This window comes from Arachis stenosperma, chromosome 8 (genome assembly GCF_014773155.1).
Source record: "Arachis stenosperma cultivar V10309 chromosome 8, arast.V10309.gnm1.PFL2, whole genome shotgun sequence".
Classification (NCBI taxonomy): Eukaryota; Viridiplantae; Streptophyta; class Magnoliopsida; order Fabales; family Fabaceae; genus Arachis; species Arachis stenosperma.
Window position 1 is genome coordinate 50,207,574 of NC_080384.1, and position 19,840 is coordinate 50,227,413.

The 19,840-nt window shown below is 28.1% G+C and overlaps 1 protein-coding gene across 1 annotated transcript; it reads right to left on the reverse strand.

The window, feature by feature from the left end:
- Window positions 1-44: 44 nt before the first annotated feature.
- On the reverse strand, window positions 45-3,816 carry LOC130944040 (uncharacterized). The gene is made up of 10 exons (XM_057872166.1): window positions 3,345-3,816; window positions 3,138-3,258; window positions 2,749-2,834; window positions 2,069-2,471; window positions 1,892-1,992; window positions 1,724-1,790; window positions 1,390-1,617; window positions 815-1,273; window positions 606-678; window positions 45-370 (listed from the first exon to the last, which is right to left on the reverse strand). Exons 1-10 carry the CDS (start codon window positions 3,767-3,769, stop codon window positions 129-131), a joined length of 2,205 nt encoding a protein of 734 aa, XP_057728149.1. The 5' UTR covers window positions 3,770-3,816; the 3' UTR covers window positions 45-128.
- Window positions 3,817-19,840: the final 16,024 nt, after the last annotated feature.

The window sequence follows — 19,840 nt, forward strand, 5'->3', positions numbered from 1 at the left end:
TAGCGCTTAAAATTGCAAGCAAAAGTGTGAGTTTACTTATTACTTACTCTCAGAAAAGTATAAAGGGTTAAATACTGTAACAATGTATAATCATGGAACTATAAATAAACCAATACTGCCTCATCATGTTATTCAAACCAATTTATGTCCAACTGTCTTAGTTTTGTAAGCCACTTATGTGTATCTTGATATATACATGGTTTAGATGGTGTTTCCAAATCACCATCATCTACATTATCAACTCTCTTACCCTTCTCAACAAGGCTGTCGTCCTGTCGGCTTCGATGTTGTCTCACCTTCAGGGACAGTAGCCGAGAAACCTCATGAAGTCCACCCCATTTTTCCAGTGCACGAGCAATATCGTACCGACCTGCAGCAAATTCCATAAATAACACTCATTTTTCAGGATTGTGTGGATTTTCACCTTTGATATAATGTTTTTGTGGATCCCATACTCGATATCAATAGTGAAAATCAACACATATGAGTTTATGTGAGATTTTCACATGTTTTTCTTCCTCACTAAAGTTGAAAGAATGCATGTAAATCTATAGTTTACTGTAAGCAGCGAAATCAAAGTCGAGAACAGGATATCTCAAACCAACCTGCACGTTCAAATGACTTTCTGCTTGGCATAAATGAAGGATCCATTCCCCAATTCCTTTGAAATCTACTTATCTGCATGAAAAAATGAGTTTCATTATGATCTAAGATGCAAAAACAATAATGTAATGCATATGAATCAATGACTACTAAAACATCTTTTAGGAACTTTAGAGTAAAGAAAGAAGGAAATGAAGATTTTGCAACCCACCTCGTCCTGCAGATTTTCGAGGTTGTCCCAGTAACCCTTTGGTTTCCGTTGTTTGTAAGCCAAGGAAAGATTCATGATGGTTGCAATCTTTCTGAATCCACCCATGCGAGTGATAGCCTTCTCGATATCAACTCTTCCGTGTAAACGAAGATGCTTTCTCATCGGCATTAGCCCTTCTTGTCCATGTGCTGCAATGAACTTCACAAGTTCAGATTTTAGTATTTCGATATCCCTTTGTAAGCCTGGAACTTTCGGCCTTTGCTGACATGAACTTTGAACATTGCAATTAGGAGTTTCCACGGCCGAACCATTGTCTTCGTCCTTTTCAAAACCAGACGAAGCAATTTGTTGCCTTGAATTTGTATTCTTCCCACTAGCTTCTAAAGTTTTCAATCCATTTCTGTTCTCAACATAGTCTCTTATTGCTGACAAATTGGATGGTAGATCTTCAAAAATGACCTGAAATGAAATAAGCAAAAGAACAAAAACTTTTCAGCAATTAAAACAATTACTATATCAATATACTTTTGTTGCTCAATTTTGGATTGTATGGTTGAACCATCTAAGAGACAAACCTCCTCCATGATAGCCTCCGAAAGGAAAGTATCTTTGTGCATTTTTATATCCACAGAATACTTCAGCAGTGTGTGATGATTTCCTAGTTGTTCAAAAATCCATTTTCCTTGGAACGAATCAAAATCCCCTTCAACCTGTTCAAAACTTATCTCTTGCTCTGAATTTTCACACAAATCTAATACGACTCGAGCATGAAGCACCATATAAAGAAGGCCTTTACACCCTTCCTGCATGTCAATTAAACTATTTAGGTTACATCAATCCTGTAGTGTTTAAACAAAACATAATTCATGCCTAAACTTGTTTAAGAGAAGGCTAAACATGATTCCATACCTGAAGGATGCGGATTTTATTGTTATCTCGCGATAAAATCTTACTGATTCCTAAATTTGGAATGATCCTGCAACAATTACATTGCATCAATTTGATTGAGTATAGCAATTCATCTAGAAAATTTTCAATATGTGGTTTTCGGTACATGAAAAAGAATAGATGACTCACTCAGGTAGTTTCTCATAGGCAGTCAGAACATTCCATACTTCACAAACAGGAGCTTTAACCGTAATGCTTGCAATAACACAGCGATGGACGCCTCCATTTTCCTTCGCATCAAAACACTTTATTAGTTACTTGAAGCACAAGTCATTGTTTTATAATAACTTCATAAAGATTGGTTACCAGAAGGCCATCGAATCTGCGGAGATGAACTTCGTCCACCATGCTAGGCTTATCGAGCCTGCAAACTTTTCCAAATATGCCCCAGTTTCCGACCACCTCATTGGAAGATACAGGCGAGGAAGGAGAAATTGCGCTGGTGAATACTTCTTTGTTGTTTGGCGGTGACAACCTATCACCTTCACGCAAAGTACCATTTATCTTTTTTATGAATGAACCGTTAATAGCCATAGAAGTTTCTGGCAGTGATAGCTTCTGACTCTGCATAAAATCCCTTTCAGCTCTGTAAGCCAAAGCTCGAAGGTTCACAGGAAGATCGGATCTAATAATCCTTTCCAATAAAATAGCTGGGGAATTGAATCTTGGTATCACACTAACTTCATAAGATAGAATAGAAGTTGATGACCTGCATAAACCAGAAATACTTTCTCTATTACATAAGAAAGTTCAATATGTACAAGGATACTTCATTGCATTTTGATCAATACAAAAGAGGAAAATACTCGAAACTTGAAAGTCAAAACATTATATACTTCAAAGGAACTACATTGGCAAAATGAAATGAGATAAATACACATAATACACTATGTATATGCATGCACTTACATGAGGCAAGAGTACCATGAGTTCATGGCAAAGAATTAGAACAAAAAGAATTATTGACATTGAGAAACAATTTTTACCTTGTTCCAGATTTTACAGACCATTTTCCATCAAACTTCTTAAAGTCTCCATCAACCATGGAAAAGCGAAGTTCTCGATCCCATGCCTGAAGCATCATAAAAATCACTACAGTATTAATAATCTAACAGAAAGTTCGCTATTGACAACTAATCTATCAAATCAAGTATGTGATTCATGTCCACTGCAAATGAAAACTATATGTTCTTGTGACATGGATCATAGTGAAAATTATTCAACTCCACTCCAATACAAGAACTTACTACAATGTATTTGGATACAATAATTGAACAGTGACAGAGGGAGTACTTATTACTTACTATAGTATATGATGTGAGCTGAATTGAATCAAATAACCAATTAAAAACAAGAATTGGTAACAGATTCTTACTGAACGGATAAATTCTTGAAGATCCAAGACAACACGTGCTTCAATATGCCAATACATTGCTCTTTGGAACCCCCTTTGCTCTAACCATATCCTCCCAGGATATGGACATGGAATTCTCCCACTAAAAACAGCACCAACAAAATCAACACAAAATGAATAAGAAAAAGGGATTCAATATGCATGCTTGAAAGTTGAAATTAACATCACCTGCAGACAAGGTTGGGTATGAAATCAGCAAGATGCTCATAATCAGTGAGAACATTCCAAAGGGATTCAGTGTCAGCATTGACAAAGATTTCAGCTTTTATTGTGCGTTCTCTCCATGAAACCACGTGCACCTCACACTGAACCTCACACTCACGCTCTCCATTACGACCCTTTTCATCTTCTTCCCCAAAGTTTCCATCTTTGCCATTGTTGCCACCATAACCGTTGAAATGGCAACTGGGTATTCTCCACTGTGGTCCCCTTCCATGAATAACAGATGAGAAAAGTGAAACAGTGGCTTTAGAATTAGAGTGACCAGTGAAGAAGGTTCTAATTATGTTTCTAGTGTTCTTTGTTAATGGTGATTTGGGAAGGAAGTGAGGTGCAAGGTTGGTGCTTGAAGAAGCACTGTAAGAGCTGAACATCAGAACAGAACAGAACAGGAGAGTGTGGTTTCTGTGAGACACTGAGTTTGGAGATTATTTTGTTTTGTTTTTTTGTTTTTTATTTATTTAATATAATTATTACATGGCAGCATTAACAGTTACTAGTTGCATTGAAGAATTGTAGCCACGAGTTTTCAAAGGAAGGGGCTTTCATGAACCTGTGGTTGTAACTTCTAACAGCATACATGCTGCCATGGCTACTTTCGTCATTTTATCTGATTTTTTATTCCAACTGATTGTAGGTGTGTGAACATTTTAGATTAAAGTATCGAATAACAAAATAGATAAATGTACACATGAAAAATTATACGATGGACAAAAATTACACATAGATTATTTAATGAGTTAAGTGTACACATGAATTTTACACTCTGTCTATCATTCTGTTAATAAAAATATTTTGTCGTTAATAAAATTGTACAAATGTTACATTTTCTTCCATCCTAATACTATATAATGAATAATATGAGTATTTAGTAATTAAGTGAATATTTAATTAATATATTTAAATTAAAATCGTTTTATTTTCATCCTCTCTTCCTCTTTCCATGACCAGACTTTGAAGAAATTGTAAAACCCTAATAAAAAAGAATAGTCTTACACTCTTACTCTAAACATTATTTTTAAACAATTACCATAAGTAATAACTAGGTATGAATTCTCAATTCTAAGCAAATATGTTGTATTGTTTTTGTAATGCACTTTAGTTCTTCATTAATTTAAATAATTATGGATAGCAATTTTTTCGCATACATTTTTATCATTCTTTGGTGTATTAACAGTAAATTCTACTTTTTGGGACATGAATTCTTTCATGGACTTTGTTTATTCTTTTACAAAACTCCTATATTTTTTTTCATTATCTCCAATTTCATTAGCACATACAAAATTCTCACATTTATGTTCAACTCTTTGCGCAATTTAGAGAAGGAGCAGAGGAGAAAATACTAGTACAAGTAAAAAATATGAGCCTCTTCTTCTATTGAGTTGTAGCTATTTTTTCTTTGTTGGGGTTCCATAATTTCTCTCAATTTCTGGTTATGGAATGTAGGAGAGAGAATGAAAATTAAAAAAAAATAATTTTAATTTTAAAATATTAATCAAATATCCACTTAATCACTAAAAAACTACATCATTTCCTGTATAGTGATAGGATAGAAGAAAACATGATACGTGTACAGTTCTATTAACAGAGGCACATTTTCATTAACAGAATAGTAGATGTGACCAACAAAATTAGGGGTGTGTATGGGTCGGATGAAACCGAATTTGATGTGATCTATACCTGATTCAAAATATGTATCGGCCCATTTTTAAGACTCGAACCCAACCCTAAACCCGATGAAACCTATACTCTTTCGGGCCATAATTATACCGGGTAAAAACTGAACCGTTAACATTGTATTATCTTGATACCTTCTTGTAAGTTAGCATGTAAAAATATTCAAATTTCTAAAATTTCAACCATTATTTGACATGGTAAAATTCACTTAGAAAAATATAATAAGAACCAACTCTTCTCTAAAATTAAAACATAACCATAATCAATACTAATATTGCCTAATAACACCAAATATTTAAATCAATACAAATAACACAATATTATGCATTAGTCTAAAGTCTTATGCATTTTAAATATAAAACATTAACTTATAGTCATATATATAATGACTAATAACACAAAATATTAAAATTTACAATACTTAAATTTCACATAATAATAGCCATCATCTATCACTAATAATACAAAATATTTATTGTGTATGGTGACCGGGCCACCGGGCCGATTTCGGATGACCCGAGCTATGGCCCAGACCCGACTCCGAAATAATAACCGGGTTTATTTTTGAGACCCTTACCCGACTCTAAACCCGACGAAATCACACCAAATTAGTCCCTAAAGTGTTCGGGACCAGGCCAGGTCTTCGGGCCGGATCGGACCATACTCACCCCTAAACAAAATATAGAATTTATGTATAGAAAATATTTCAAGTGCACTGAAAGTACCGGTGCACCAATTATTTTAACCGTTGATCTAAATTATAAAATATATATATATAATATATTAATTGAAATTAACAGTTAAAATAATTGGTGCTATAAAATATATATATAATATATTAATTAAAATTAACAGTTAAAATAATTGGTGCTATAATTGATGCACCGGTGCTCTCCGAAGCATTTGAAATGTTTCCTTATGTATATACTTGACTCATTAAATGATTCATGCTTAATTTTGTTCATGATGTGATCTTTTATGTATATATTTAACCATTTTTCTATTAAAAAATTATCCAAAATTTTAAAATATTTATATTTATTAAGTTTAGTTAACATGTGTTCTAAAAATATATAATAAATTATTATTAATAAAAAATTAATTTTTATTTAATTAATATAAAATAAATATATTAATTTTTTTATTTTTAATAAAAAAAATTTTAATCTTAACATATATCTTCAAAATATAGAATAGATAAATTCATATTATTTGATCGTCATCAACTTTTAAAGCTCTCAATCCATCATTCTATCTTTGTTTTTGTAAAACAACATAGTCAAAAGTCAAAACTACTATTGTTTTCTTTTTCCAAATCTTCTACCATCACCACCTTAAACATCATTAAAACCATACGAATTTGTGAATTTGGAATAATTTTTTAGACAAATAAAAAAAAATTTAACACCAATTTAACACCAACGTTAATTTTATTTTTTAAATAATGTTATAGACGTCCTTAACATTTTTTGATAAAAATAAGAGTTTCTTTTCTCTCTTTTTACACTCGAAATTGGGTCTGAATCCAATGAACATATTTTTGTTATTTTTCATTTTGAAAGGCATGCTTTGGCGAGACAAGCAGTCAAGCTTTATGAGTTTTAACTTTAAAGTATTTGATTTTTATTACAAGCTTAAAAAAAATTCTTGTGAACTTTAATAATAAAAAAACTATGATGTTAAAAAATATAACGAAATAAATTGCATTAAGAAAGATTAAGTTACTAAACATTACATGCTATATTAATTTGCCCAATGCTTCTTCCTTACATAATCATGTATGATTCAAAATGCATTAGTACACAGCAATCATCAATGTTCATTGATTCAACATTTAACCTAAGATTTTCTACAAATACAACTATAATTCCATTAGCATAAGTTTTTTTCCTTAATCAAATAGATTAGAGAACCTCTAATTTTAGATATTATAAACTCACTCACACCAATGTTATACGCAAGATACTTAAGGATTTCATTCACTACTTAGCCTAACCGAGTATCGAATTTAGATGCACTTGCATAAACTTTTAAATTAAAGGTTTTTTTTGTCATGGTTGGGATCTTTCTTATTGCAAACTCTATTGCCTTTCTTCCATATGCTAAAAGCCCAACAATTGGGTCCATCAAAGAGTATTAAAAACATGTTTTCATTTATAACAAAAAAATAAAATAAAACATGTTCTCATTTTCTATATAAGTTTAAGTTTGATACATTAATAATGTGAAATATTTTACACATTTCTCTAATTAAGTTTAATTTGTCTTTCTAAAAAATTTCTCACCGTTGATTTTTGGTCGAATACTAATTAGTGTAATGTTAAATAAAATATTTAGAAAGTTGTAAAAAACATGAGCCTATAGCCCAAATGGCCCAATTGATAGTAATAAGAAAATAGAACTCCTCCGACCAACTTGGGTTGGTCTAGTGGTTAGCTCACTAGTCCGCTTAAGCAAGTGTCGGGGGTTCGAATCCCGCCTTGTGCATGCAGCAACCCATTGGCCAGCGGCAAACCCTTAAATGGAGCTCAGTACTGCGACGGATTAGTCCTTGACCTGTCGGGTTGAGGGATACCGTGGGAAACAAAAAAAAAAAAAAAAAGAACTACTCCACTCCAACAAAAATAGAAATTAATACCTGAAAGTTGGAATGGAAAACTTTATCATTTAAATAAAATTTTAATTTTGATGTACTAATAGTATAAAATATTTTACACCAATACTCAATTACATCTGTTCTTTTTATGACCATGCACGTAGTCAATATGAAAAGTAATTATTTTTTGCTACTATGACATTATATAATTAGATGCACATGTAAAATTACTTTATATTAGTGTATCAAAATTAAATTATTTAAATAATGCTACTATTGAAACAAAACTTTAAAAATAATTATTACGAGTATGATTTCATTTCTTTCAATAATCAATATAAATTTATAAAATTATTCTAAAAAAGTGTACACACAGTTTCTTTCCTCCGTTAACTTCTCACCTTTTGCTTCAACTATATAAGTTCAATCACCAATCAATCATAATTTCAAGATCCACCATACATGCAAGTCACTAATTGACAGGTTTTGATCTCATGATGATTTTAAAAATAATAATAAATAAAAAAAACCACCAAGATGTCTTTTAGATTCTCATAGGAAGTGAAGATATAGAAAAACTAAAGAGGTAAAGAACGAAGATGTTGCATCTGTTTAAGACCTATGCAATTAACATATATTTGGGGTGCGGCAACTTACATATGTTTAGGCCTTTATAGATTATGGTACAATACTAACAACACACAATGTCTTAAAAATCTTTTGTATGCCTCCAACATTATCCGTGGGATTATTCAGGACAATGTTGTGAGTTAATTTGTTGTATCTATTTGTGTTGCATATGAATCATATTAATGAACGTTAGACAATAAGTGGGACTATTTGTAGTGATGTATTAATTAACCTTTTTATAAACTAGCTATGTATAACAATAATAAATAAGATTCAAGGCATGTGTTAAGGTTGCCGATTAAAAAATGTTATAAAAAAAAAGTAATAACAAAAGTTAAATGTGAATTTGTTTGTTATGTATTTATTGAAGTAAAAAATTTTAAAAATTGTATTAATATTAATATATGGCATGTATTAGATGTATCCTAATAAAAATATGGCATTAGTTAAGATGATAAACATCTAAATTCTAACTAAAACGTTTTATGTTCAAGTCTTTAAAATAGTATAAATATATATTTTTATAGATTATATATCATAAAAAATTGTTTTAAAAAGAAATTTATGCACTAAACTTTTCTAATATCCCTTTTATAGAAATTGAATAAATAATTTTATTTTTATTATTGAGATTTTGATGGTGTTATTTAATAATATGGAGAGTTATTTTTTTTTTTTTGATGTTACAAATTTGCCACAAATGTGATCCTTAGATTTGTGATTTTTTATGCCACAAATTTGAAGGTGGTTTTTAATTTTTTTTAAATTATAAATTTGAGCGTCAGATTTGTATTTTAGTGTTGAAAACTCCTATTTATTTGAAAGCGAAAAAAAATCATCTCATCACAAATCGAATCCCAATTTATTTAAAAACAAAAAAAAAATTATCTCACCACAAAATTAACAAATCGAACCTTTTAATTTGTGCACTATAAAAATCTAATTCTTCAATTTTTCAAATTTAAGGATCCGATTTATTATTTAAAATAAAATAAAAAAAGTGTAAATTGATTCTAGACATTTAGTTAGTATATACGTAGGCACAAATATATAATTGCTTTGAAAAAGGAAAAAAAAAGGAAAATGGGAGAATAGATTGATTGGATAGGGATGCATAGAAATTAAAGGGGAAACATCACTTCTTGAATGCGCGTACAAATGAATGATAACTGAGTTGAGAAGACAGACACAATTCATATGTGCTTGCAACTCAAGTAACCTCGCTTCTCATGCATGCCATTTTCCCATAAAGCAAAGTTTTTATTTTATTTTTTAATTATTATTATTATTATTATTATTTGATGTCTCATACATCTAATCTAATATGTGTTGGTATGAGAATCTTCTTATATGTCTCCTTCAAAGACCCAAAACACAGACACATTTCTAATCAAAATGATTTATTTAACATCATAACATGGTGATGAGAAGATTGCAGCAGTAGATACACTACAATATATATTGCTATTTATATAAACCACATCACAATTCTATATTTGCATCATAAAAGTTTTAAATTTCTAATATATTTATTGTAAATTTGTATTATATGAGCCATGATTTTTTTTTATATTTTTGAAGAAGGGATTTTTAGCTAATATAAGGCATTTAATTTGCTAACTAGATAAGAATAGTAATTTTTTCAAAATTTTAATATATATTCAGCATATTAGAAATATTTTTTAATTTAAAAATTGAATTGTTAATAATTTTGTTCTTTTCTTACTTTCTTAACAGATGTTTCAAAATAAAAATATTTGTATATTATTTAATACATTGGAAATCTGATAAGTGAAAAGCTTGACTTCAAAAACCTTTTCTTTCTTTTTTTTTTTTTTCAAATTGACTGTAATTTTTTGTTCATTCATGTATAAGGAATATTTATTCATTCAAAGAGCAATTAATAAAGCTGAAGCATGTTTTCAACTTTCTTGAATTTCAGTGATTGGATTATTGACTACAATAAATAATTAAATTTTACAGGCCACAAATCAGACTAGCAATTGCGGCATCTGGTTTTCACCTACAAGCCTATGAGAATTTAGGTCAAATATTGTCATTCAAATCATGGTTAAGGGTGTTGATGAAAAGACTAGCTAATTAATGACATCTTTTCAAAAGAATATATATTTTAAATTTGAGTTTACAAATTATTTTTTTTTATTAAAAATATAAAAAATGTAAATTTTTAATGTATTTATTTTATATTCATTAAATAAAATTATTTAAAATTTTTTTATAAATGATAAATTTATTATGTATTTTAGGACACATGTTAATTAAATCTTTTAAATAAACATATGACGTGATAAAATTAAATTAATTTTTATCTTAATAATTATTTAAATCAATTCTTAAAATTTTGTATATCAACTATTTTAGTTTTTTAAATGTTAAACTACACAAAATAATTCTTATCGTTTATTATTGATAGATAATACAATCATTTTTTAATTAAATGAAATTATATTATCTAACAACAAACAAATATTAAAAATTATTTGTCAATGAGATATAACTCAAATGACATAATTCTTTTATACTCACTTAAGAAGTCGTGGGTTCAAGCATTTCTATCTTTGATAAAAAAAATTAAAAAAATATTTTTTGTATTTTAAAATCTAAAAGATTAATAAAGTGTTCAATTTTAAATTTTTTTTTAAAATGAATTGGATAATAACTTTTTTTAATGTTTAAATGTTTGACGAGTTATTTTGACTACATGGTGTTATCTATCAAAATAGCTCTTTTACCATCTAAAATATGTGTCATTCTTTAATATAATTTAACTTAAATTATATCTAAATATAAAAACAAAATGACACTTGTTTATGAATTGAGGTAGTACTAAATACTCATCTTGTTCACTTAGTAGTGTCATCCTTTAGGAATAAATTGTCTAAAATTGTTTGTAGCTTGATTAGATTGGTTAAATTACCCATATATAATTATGCAGTGATATAATAACTAATATAATACACAACTAATATTAATTAGGAAATTGATCAAATTAAACAACTACAAAATAAGTTGTTTTATTTTAATTGGAATTAAACTAATTATAACATATTGCATTGATAAATTAAAGTAAAGATAAAATTGAGAATAGCTACTAACTAATACTGTTTTCCTTATTAACACACAAATCAAAGGGAAAAAGCACTCTAATCAATATATTAGGAGTTATATTTATATTTAAGGTCATGGTTAAGAGTAAAATTTTTAGAAACATTAGTATTACTCCTACTATTTCAAAATAACTGCTACCATTTTTTTGTTGGGTTAAAAAAATTAATTAGTGTACTTGGACACAAAATAATATATTATTAACTATATTGATTTTTCAGAGTATCTAAAAGTATAAATAAATTTAAAATATTAAAAAGTAAGAAGCATACAATAATTTTTTTTAGAAACAAGTTCCTAAAAAAAGAAAGGACTTGTTTGGTTTGTTTGTTTGTTTAAAAAATGTGCTATTTTATTTTTAATTTTTTTATTATCATAATCTTGTAAAGGAAAATGAAATAAACATATCTATTTCACTTTTTTATCCACAAAACCTCAAAAGCAATAATACTAAGAAAAAAAGCCAAAAAAAAATTATTAAACTACTTAAATAATTAATTTTTCACTACAGAAGTATGAATATATTGAATTTTGAACAATAATTAAGAGAATTAAAATAATTTTTTTATATTAAAAACTAAAAAATGTGTATTTGTTAAAATAATATTATGAAGGTAGGAATTAGGGGGTTGGTTAAAAAGTTGTATCCCAGAAAGATGGCAGTGAGAAAAAACAGTTGAAATGATAATAAATTGATTATGAGAGTGTCAGCAGAAAAAGGCATAGCTTTGTGTTTCCCCCCTTAGCTTCGCCCTTGCCTTCTTCATTCCCCAAACCCTTTTCTTTTTTTTTTCTTTTTTTTTTCATTTCCCAATAAACCGTCAGATAGTCGTCATTTACTATGAGTACTACTACACACAACTACTCTCCTATCCTCTCTTCTATTTTATTATATACACCTCCTAATCCTATATCTTAATTAGCTTCTACTCTTTTAAATTCAATCAAATAAAATAACTTTTTTTCAATTTTTTCTAAGAGATATGATATAAGAAAGTTATTAAGTGAACTGAAAATGTCGATATTTCAGTTGTTTTAACTGTTGATTTTAATTAATATATATTATATATATTTTTTATAATTTAAATCAACAGTTAAAATAATTGGAACACAAGTATTTTTGATATATCTAAAACTCTTTTTATAATATAATATATTTAAAATTACTAAAAAAATATTTTAAAAAATTATTTCGAAAGATAAAGTTTAAATTTTTACTACTTTCAAGTAGTAATAATACGAAATTTATATAAAATAAGATAAGACAAAATAGAATTAGATAATAATAAAATCCGTCACATTGTTATTTTTAATCACTATAAATTAACTCTTGTTATATATTTATTATTATTATTTTGTTTATGTAAATTGTGGAAAGGATCTAAGCATGTAGAATTCAACCACCACCCACAATTTAATAGTAAGAATCAAATTGGTGCAACCTACTAAACCATGGTAACTACTAAAACTTTATATCCAATAATCATGATTTAGTATGAGAAGAAGGTAACATAATATCCAAATAGGAATCACAATTTAGTGTGAGGGAGAGAAACCTAATGTCTAGCTATTGGTTAAATATCATTGCTCACGTAAAAAGATTCATAAGGCAAATTAAAGATGTTAGTAAAATATGTTTTTATTTTTGTTATTTCGCTATACAATGTTTAATTTATAGACCACGTTAAATTATGTTCATGGTGGGATAAAATAGTGTTCTAGTTAATAAATAATTATTAGAATATATATGATTGATTGGTAGAGATTATAACATAGGCGTAAACATATATGATTGTTATTATTGATAGTGTGTATAGTGAAATATACCAAATTAGTTTTAGGAATATAATGCGAACAATATAAATGTATTAATTATACCTTTGTAATTGATTTAGTTTTGTTAAAAGGTTTTATAATCTTATAAATTATTATAACAAACTTTATAAATAATTGATATATATGTATAAGCTATAAATTCGATATTTATATTTTTTCTATAGTTGCTAAATAGTCCAATTACAAGTGTTAGGAAACAATAAAAGATGCATTCATATGAATACATACATGATTGTATCTTTATTCCTTTCCTCCATATAGCCGGTGAATTATACCATATTGGTAGATTTTATGAATATTGATTCATGTTCAACGAAACTCTTAGTTTATGAATACATTTATTCAATGTTGCATATCAATTTGATCTTGTGATTTATGGTGAATTTGTCAATAATTACATTCCATACTTCAAAAGTTGATGACTAATTAAATGTAGGGACACATTTTAATAGTTTTTAAAGTTTTGATATATTTAATATATTAAAATATATAAAATTTATTTTTCAATAAATTTTAATACATCTTTAACACAGGTACTAACAACAACCCTATTAACGATATTTAAATTGTACTATAATACGGACAACCTAACATAATACAAAATATTAATGGCTGATTCTATAATTTAAATTTAATATTGCTACAATGTCCAAACTGTAGTGTCTAATTTAATTTAAAAATATAAAAATAAATAATTTTTAAATATTTAAAATTTATTATAAAAAATAAGTTAAACAAAAATTAGAGATCAACTCATAAACACTATAGATTTACCCTTTAAACTTATGCTTTGAGTTATTTAACTATTGTGCTAAGACTCTGCGTTAATAAGAAAAGTTATTCTGAATATATTTTTTAAAATTTTACTAAATACTATTTAACGAGTGTTTGTCAAACTAATTAACGATAAAAAGGTCATAAAATGAAAAATAATTGATAAAAATTATTAAAGTAAAAGAAATAATTATTAATATACAGATACATAAAATTCAATTTAATATGTACACAAATAATAACAAAATAAACAAAAAAAATTGAAGTTATTGGGAACAAGAGCAACGAGAGTAACAACATTATGACAATGACGAAGTTGATCCAAACATTTTTCCAAAGATGGTTTCTGAATTTTCAACAACTTTAAACGCTTCATAAATTCGTTACACTAAAACACACACATTGTAACAAATAATTTCTCTCTTCCCCCATTTTAATTTCCAGGTTTAGTATGCATCAGCTTATGGAGATTCAGATATCTGAATCATCATGATAATGGAAATTATGTATCTATTCTCTATGAACAGTGTCACACACAGAATCCCTTTCCACCTTCGATCTTCTACTCACTGTCACTGCTTCTCTCGTTAACTGTTCCAGCACAAAAACATTAATTAATATCTCTTAAATTAAAACTTTAATAAAATCATATCTATCTCTATAGTATAATAGACTAATAGTGTAGTAGTACTAGTATCTATGAATGTCTTTCATCATCTTCAATTCTTTCAATTAAATTCCCGTATATATAGTTGATGAGTTTAATTAATAGTCATGATAGGGTTAATGTGGCGCTGGCATTTTCGCTACACAACAAAACATAATAAATTCAAAAGTTACGTTTCAAAGAGCTAGCTACCACTAGCATCTCACATCATATCATACGGTATAACATATATATAATAATACTAGTATTATTTTATAATAATGTATTTGTATTATAATAATTACTATAAAAATAAAAGGGGTGAAATTTCACTTACCCTTTTGGTGGTAGTTTATTATTATTATTCTAGCATTTACTTGGAAGTTGGAAACTACTGTTCATTTACCTGGACCAGTACATTTCTTTTCCCATCCATTTTCATCAAAGCTGATGCCCTTTTTTAATTTTCACCGCCAAATAATTATTGGGAGATTTTTCTTTTTTTTTTTATGTTTGAAGTTTAATTTTCATGTTGCATCAACAATAATAAAATATAATCCTTCTATAATTACATGTAATTATAAAGAAAACATATAATTAAATTTTACATTTTATAATGTAATCTATTTTGTGAATGCAATAATAATAAGTAAAAATGATATTTTGTTGTTCTTTTGTTATGAATTTTCAGCTGGCTGAAAAAGGGTTAAATCAAAAAAATGTGAAAGGACTTTAGAGGAGGGTTAGGGTAGGGAGAGAGAGGGATGTTGGTGCCTTTGAATTAGCCCTAGAGAGAGAGAGAGAGAGAGAGAGAGAATTTCACATCTGATAGGTTTTCCCTTTCACTGTACATATCCCCACCCTTTCAGCTTTCTTGTCCACTACAAAATTAATTATAATAATCAAATGATTCATGATTAGCCACCTTATTTTAATTCATATATTATTATATGTATTTATCATGTTGCTATAATGCCTAATGATGTCTAACTTAATAAAAAAAATTAAAAATTAACCATTTTTAAAAATTTAAAATTTATTTAAATAATAAGTTAGAAAAAATTTAAGTATCAACAGACACTATATAAAATTGGCCTTTTCATAATAATATATATAATTAATAATATATATTTCCATAAAACAAGGGAGAGACTTGTTATTATTGGAGTTGGAGAATTGGTGAATAATAATGTTGTTGCATGTTGCTATTTATATCTTCTATATCTGTACGGAGAGATCAATGATTTTTCATCTAGTTAACTGAATTTAAATTCTCTCTCTCTCTCTTCCTAATAATTTAAGGAATATAACTGAATAATAATATCCATGTAAAAGGTTAAAAAATAAAGTCTATTTTTTTAGGCTTGGAAAACCTTGAAACTAGAATAAGTGGTAAAAAGATATGAAGAAGAGTTGAGTCTGATGATCTTCAGTCACGGGTGTTGATAGAAGGAAACAATATAATGCCAGCAGAAAGAAAAGAGGTAAGAACAAAAGTACACACATATATCATCTCTATAAGAATGGACACAACTACCATAATATTATTATTATTTATTCACATAAAAATATATTAAAATAAAGTAATTAGTAATTACCTTGAAAATGGAACTGATATAAAGTCAAAGACTCACCTTTCTCTTATCTTGTGGTATTATATATCTGAAAGAACAAAGATTGAAAACCCAGAAATACTCTTTTTTTTTTCAAGAAAAAAAGAGAATACTATAGTTAGCATGTATATACAATTATTCATAATTCAATAAAAAAAATCCTTACCAATAACAATAATAATAATGTAGATGAAGAGTTATATATCATCATCATGAAGTGTTGTTCTTCATAAATATATAAGAGGCAAAATGTTGGGTGAGGGGAATGAAGCCTGGTCCGAGAATCACCAAGGTCGTTATCACGAAAATATCTAAATGATAACGGCCTATACGACCTCGAGCCAGACAACATTCCTCTCAACCGAAAACCTTTGCATAATAATAAGAAGCAAACCATAATGAATAAGAAGAAGAGCATATAAAAGATATTTTGAGGGGAATGAAGCCTGGTCCGAAGCCTTAATAGTTCTACTACTTATGATGAGTGAGTGAGTGAGAACCTTCATTTTGTGAAAAGCCTCGAGCCAGCCAACATTCCCCTCAACAACAAACACATAAAACCCTAACTCACATATATCTTGTTATATATAGCCACGCCCAAGAGAGAGAGAAGAAATAAAGTGTGCTAGCTAGCACTGATTCACACCACAATAGAGAGAGTTAATGGTGCTTATTATTTTTAGTTACCCTTTCAGATGTCCCTAGTTCCCATATTAGCTTATGCAAAACGGCATTTATACCTAATTCCTAATCTCGATACATATTTTTTAAAACAAAACAAAAATATTGTTTTGACTGAACCACTCTAATAATTCTTATTTACAAAATATATAGGTGATTTTATTTATATAAAAATTATATATTTTTTATGTATAATATTTTTATAAATATAAATACGAATTATTGTGGATTAAATATTAATAAAAAATAATAATATTTATTGTAAAATTACTTTTTGTTTAATATAATATACAAAATAAGTTAGTAATAAAGCAAAATGGGACACAAAGTAATACATTATTAAATTAATATTTACCCTAGAAAGGAGCTGAGTAGGACTGGGCCATTCGACATTATTATATAAATATTATTAAAATTAAATTAATATAGATAGAGAGAGAGTAGGTATATACATGTGTATAGGGTTGAAAAGGTGGGAATTTTGTATATGGATGACCTACTATTGGCGGTGAAAGAAGAGAGGTGTTACCTGCTAAAGAAGTAGAGAAAGAGAAGAAGACAAAAGTGTTTCATGATTACCTTATTATTTATGGCTTTTTCCTAACACTACTTTCAAACTCTCCTGTACTATCACTTACCCGCACGTCCACACTCATCATCTCATGCATCTTCTTCTTATTATTATTATTATCACTATTTATTTTGAATTTTATTTTGGGATACATATATAGCTGCTGAGCTGGCATATTAAAGCTTCTCTACTTTTTAACTCGCGATAATTTAGACCTCGAGTGAAGTTCAAATTGTATTTGGTTGGTCCAAACTAATGAATATAATTATCACAAAATATATGCATGACGATATTTGAATTATGGGACAGCAAATGAAGGAGGAAAAAGCTACTTTAAGGATTATTAAAACTTCTTGGGTATGAAGTTTTTATTCAATAGACTCGAAGTAAAAATGTTCATTTATGTACATTGAAAACTTCTTCAATAATACTTCTTTTGAACCCTAACAAAAAGTAGAGTAGTGTATAATAATATAAAAGGCGAATTTGATGGTAGTGTTACATGGTTAATGGTATGAAAAAAGATCTTCTAATGATAATATTTGTAAGGTAATTAAATAAGAAGTTAATCAATACTAATTTGCAACTTCTATATATTATGTTTGAGCTTACAATTTTGATTTAAAAATAATTAGATTCTCAATTTCTCACTCTAGCGATAAATAGTACAACCACTTTTGTCTCCCTATCCCTTAGAACATGGTGTTTGAATTAGAATGAATGTTATTTGTATATCAAAATCAGTTATTAAAATAAATTATTAATATAAAATATAAATTAAACATAAAATATTAAATAACATATATATTTATTTACTAATATATAATAATTAATTTTAATGTATAAATAATTTTTTATTAAATTAATTCTATTTGATAAGTTACAAGGCGCAGTACATCGTATATAAACCCCACTAAACCAGTTAAAATCCATGACACTCTCTCTTTTTTTTTTAACAAATGTTAATTATTTCAATCAAATTAATTAGAAAAAAGGTAATTCTATACATCCAAGTAGTTAGCCAATTTTGGGTTAACGAAAATGCAACCTAGTTCAACCCGACCCGAGTATATCTCTAAAGTCATCTTTCTTCTTTGAAAAGCTTCTAAAGGAGTTAAATAGTTGAAAGCAAAACCTCTAATAGTCAATAAAATAATCATGTAAGCAAAGATGACTGCATTAATATGAATATGATGGAGCTATGATATGATTATTATTTTGATGGATTGTTGTGTCAAATCAAAGACAAACTAAATCCAAATGAAAATGAGAGCTTTAGTTTGTTACCATGTACGTAAAATTGTTGATACCAAACAAGTGAAGAAGGAGCAAGCTTGAGAGAAAGCGCTCAGAACCGATTTTCTAACATCAATTGGAAATTAAAATGGTAAGTCACACTTGGCAGTGATCACTTGGAGTGCAAGTATTTTAACAAGACTTAGCTAAATAACTAACTAAACTAGCACTAGCAACTTGACAAAAGCAATAGTTAGCATATATAATTAACCAATAGAATTTTACGTAGTCATCTAATGAGATTCACTTTTTAAGTGATAAATTTAAAGATTAATCACTTTTACTGACATCACAACACGCAATTAGTTGTTTATGTAAAATTTATTTACATTAACAATACGTAACTTATATAAACCTTTAATTTATTAGTTCGTGAAAAATGAAAATTATATTTAGTGAAAAATTTTAATTATAAAATAAATTTTGTCAAAATTTCTAAAGAATGTAATAAGTTGTGTTATTGATTAAATTATAGGTTGATTGTTGTAAAATAATTTTAAATAATTGTTTGTAAATGTACGATAACCTGAGTTTTTTATCAGTTTGTTGCGTATGTCTTTAACATAGAACTATTTAAATCTCAAGGATATATTTGTGTCCATGTAATTATAAGTGTCGTTTGATTAAGTGGTTAGGACCTTCAAAAACTCCTCTGCTTCTATCGTCGATCATAATGCGATGTGGTGCGAGAGTTGTATAAGAATTGTGTCTATAGACCGAAATCGTTCTTTGCGAGGGTTTCGTCCACCTCAACCACTACCAGTCCTGTCGATCTCAAAGACGTCAATTTGTAAGAACAGATTCACAACTTTATCCAGAGCCTTCCAGACTAAAGTCACCACTGTATTTGAGGGGAGGTATAACAAGATTTTCGCACGCATGGTAGCGAACGATGCTCGCTATGCATAAACAGAGTTTCTGAGACAAAAGTTGGAGCAGATTCAACAAATGCAGCGACAGATGGTGGTGTATTATAAGCAAATACACACTAGTAGCAAC

What these genes read in the sequence shown, in the direction of transcription:
- LOC130944040 (XM_057872166.1), bottom strand. Translation starts at nt 3,769, where the DNA reads ATGTTCAGCTCTTACAGTGCTTCTTCAAGCACCAACCTTGCACCTCAC. An exon ending in GCCTATGAGAAACTACCTGA is followed by an intron (nt 1,791 to 1,891) that starts GTGAGTCATCTA and finishes TAATTGTTGCAG; the next exon opens with GATCATTCCAAATTTAGGAA. An exon ending in TCGAAAATCTGCAGGACGAG is followed by an intron (nt 679 to 814) that starts GTGGGTTGCAAA and finishes TTTTTCATGCAG; the next exon opens with ATAAGTAGATTTCAAAGGAA.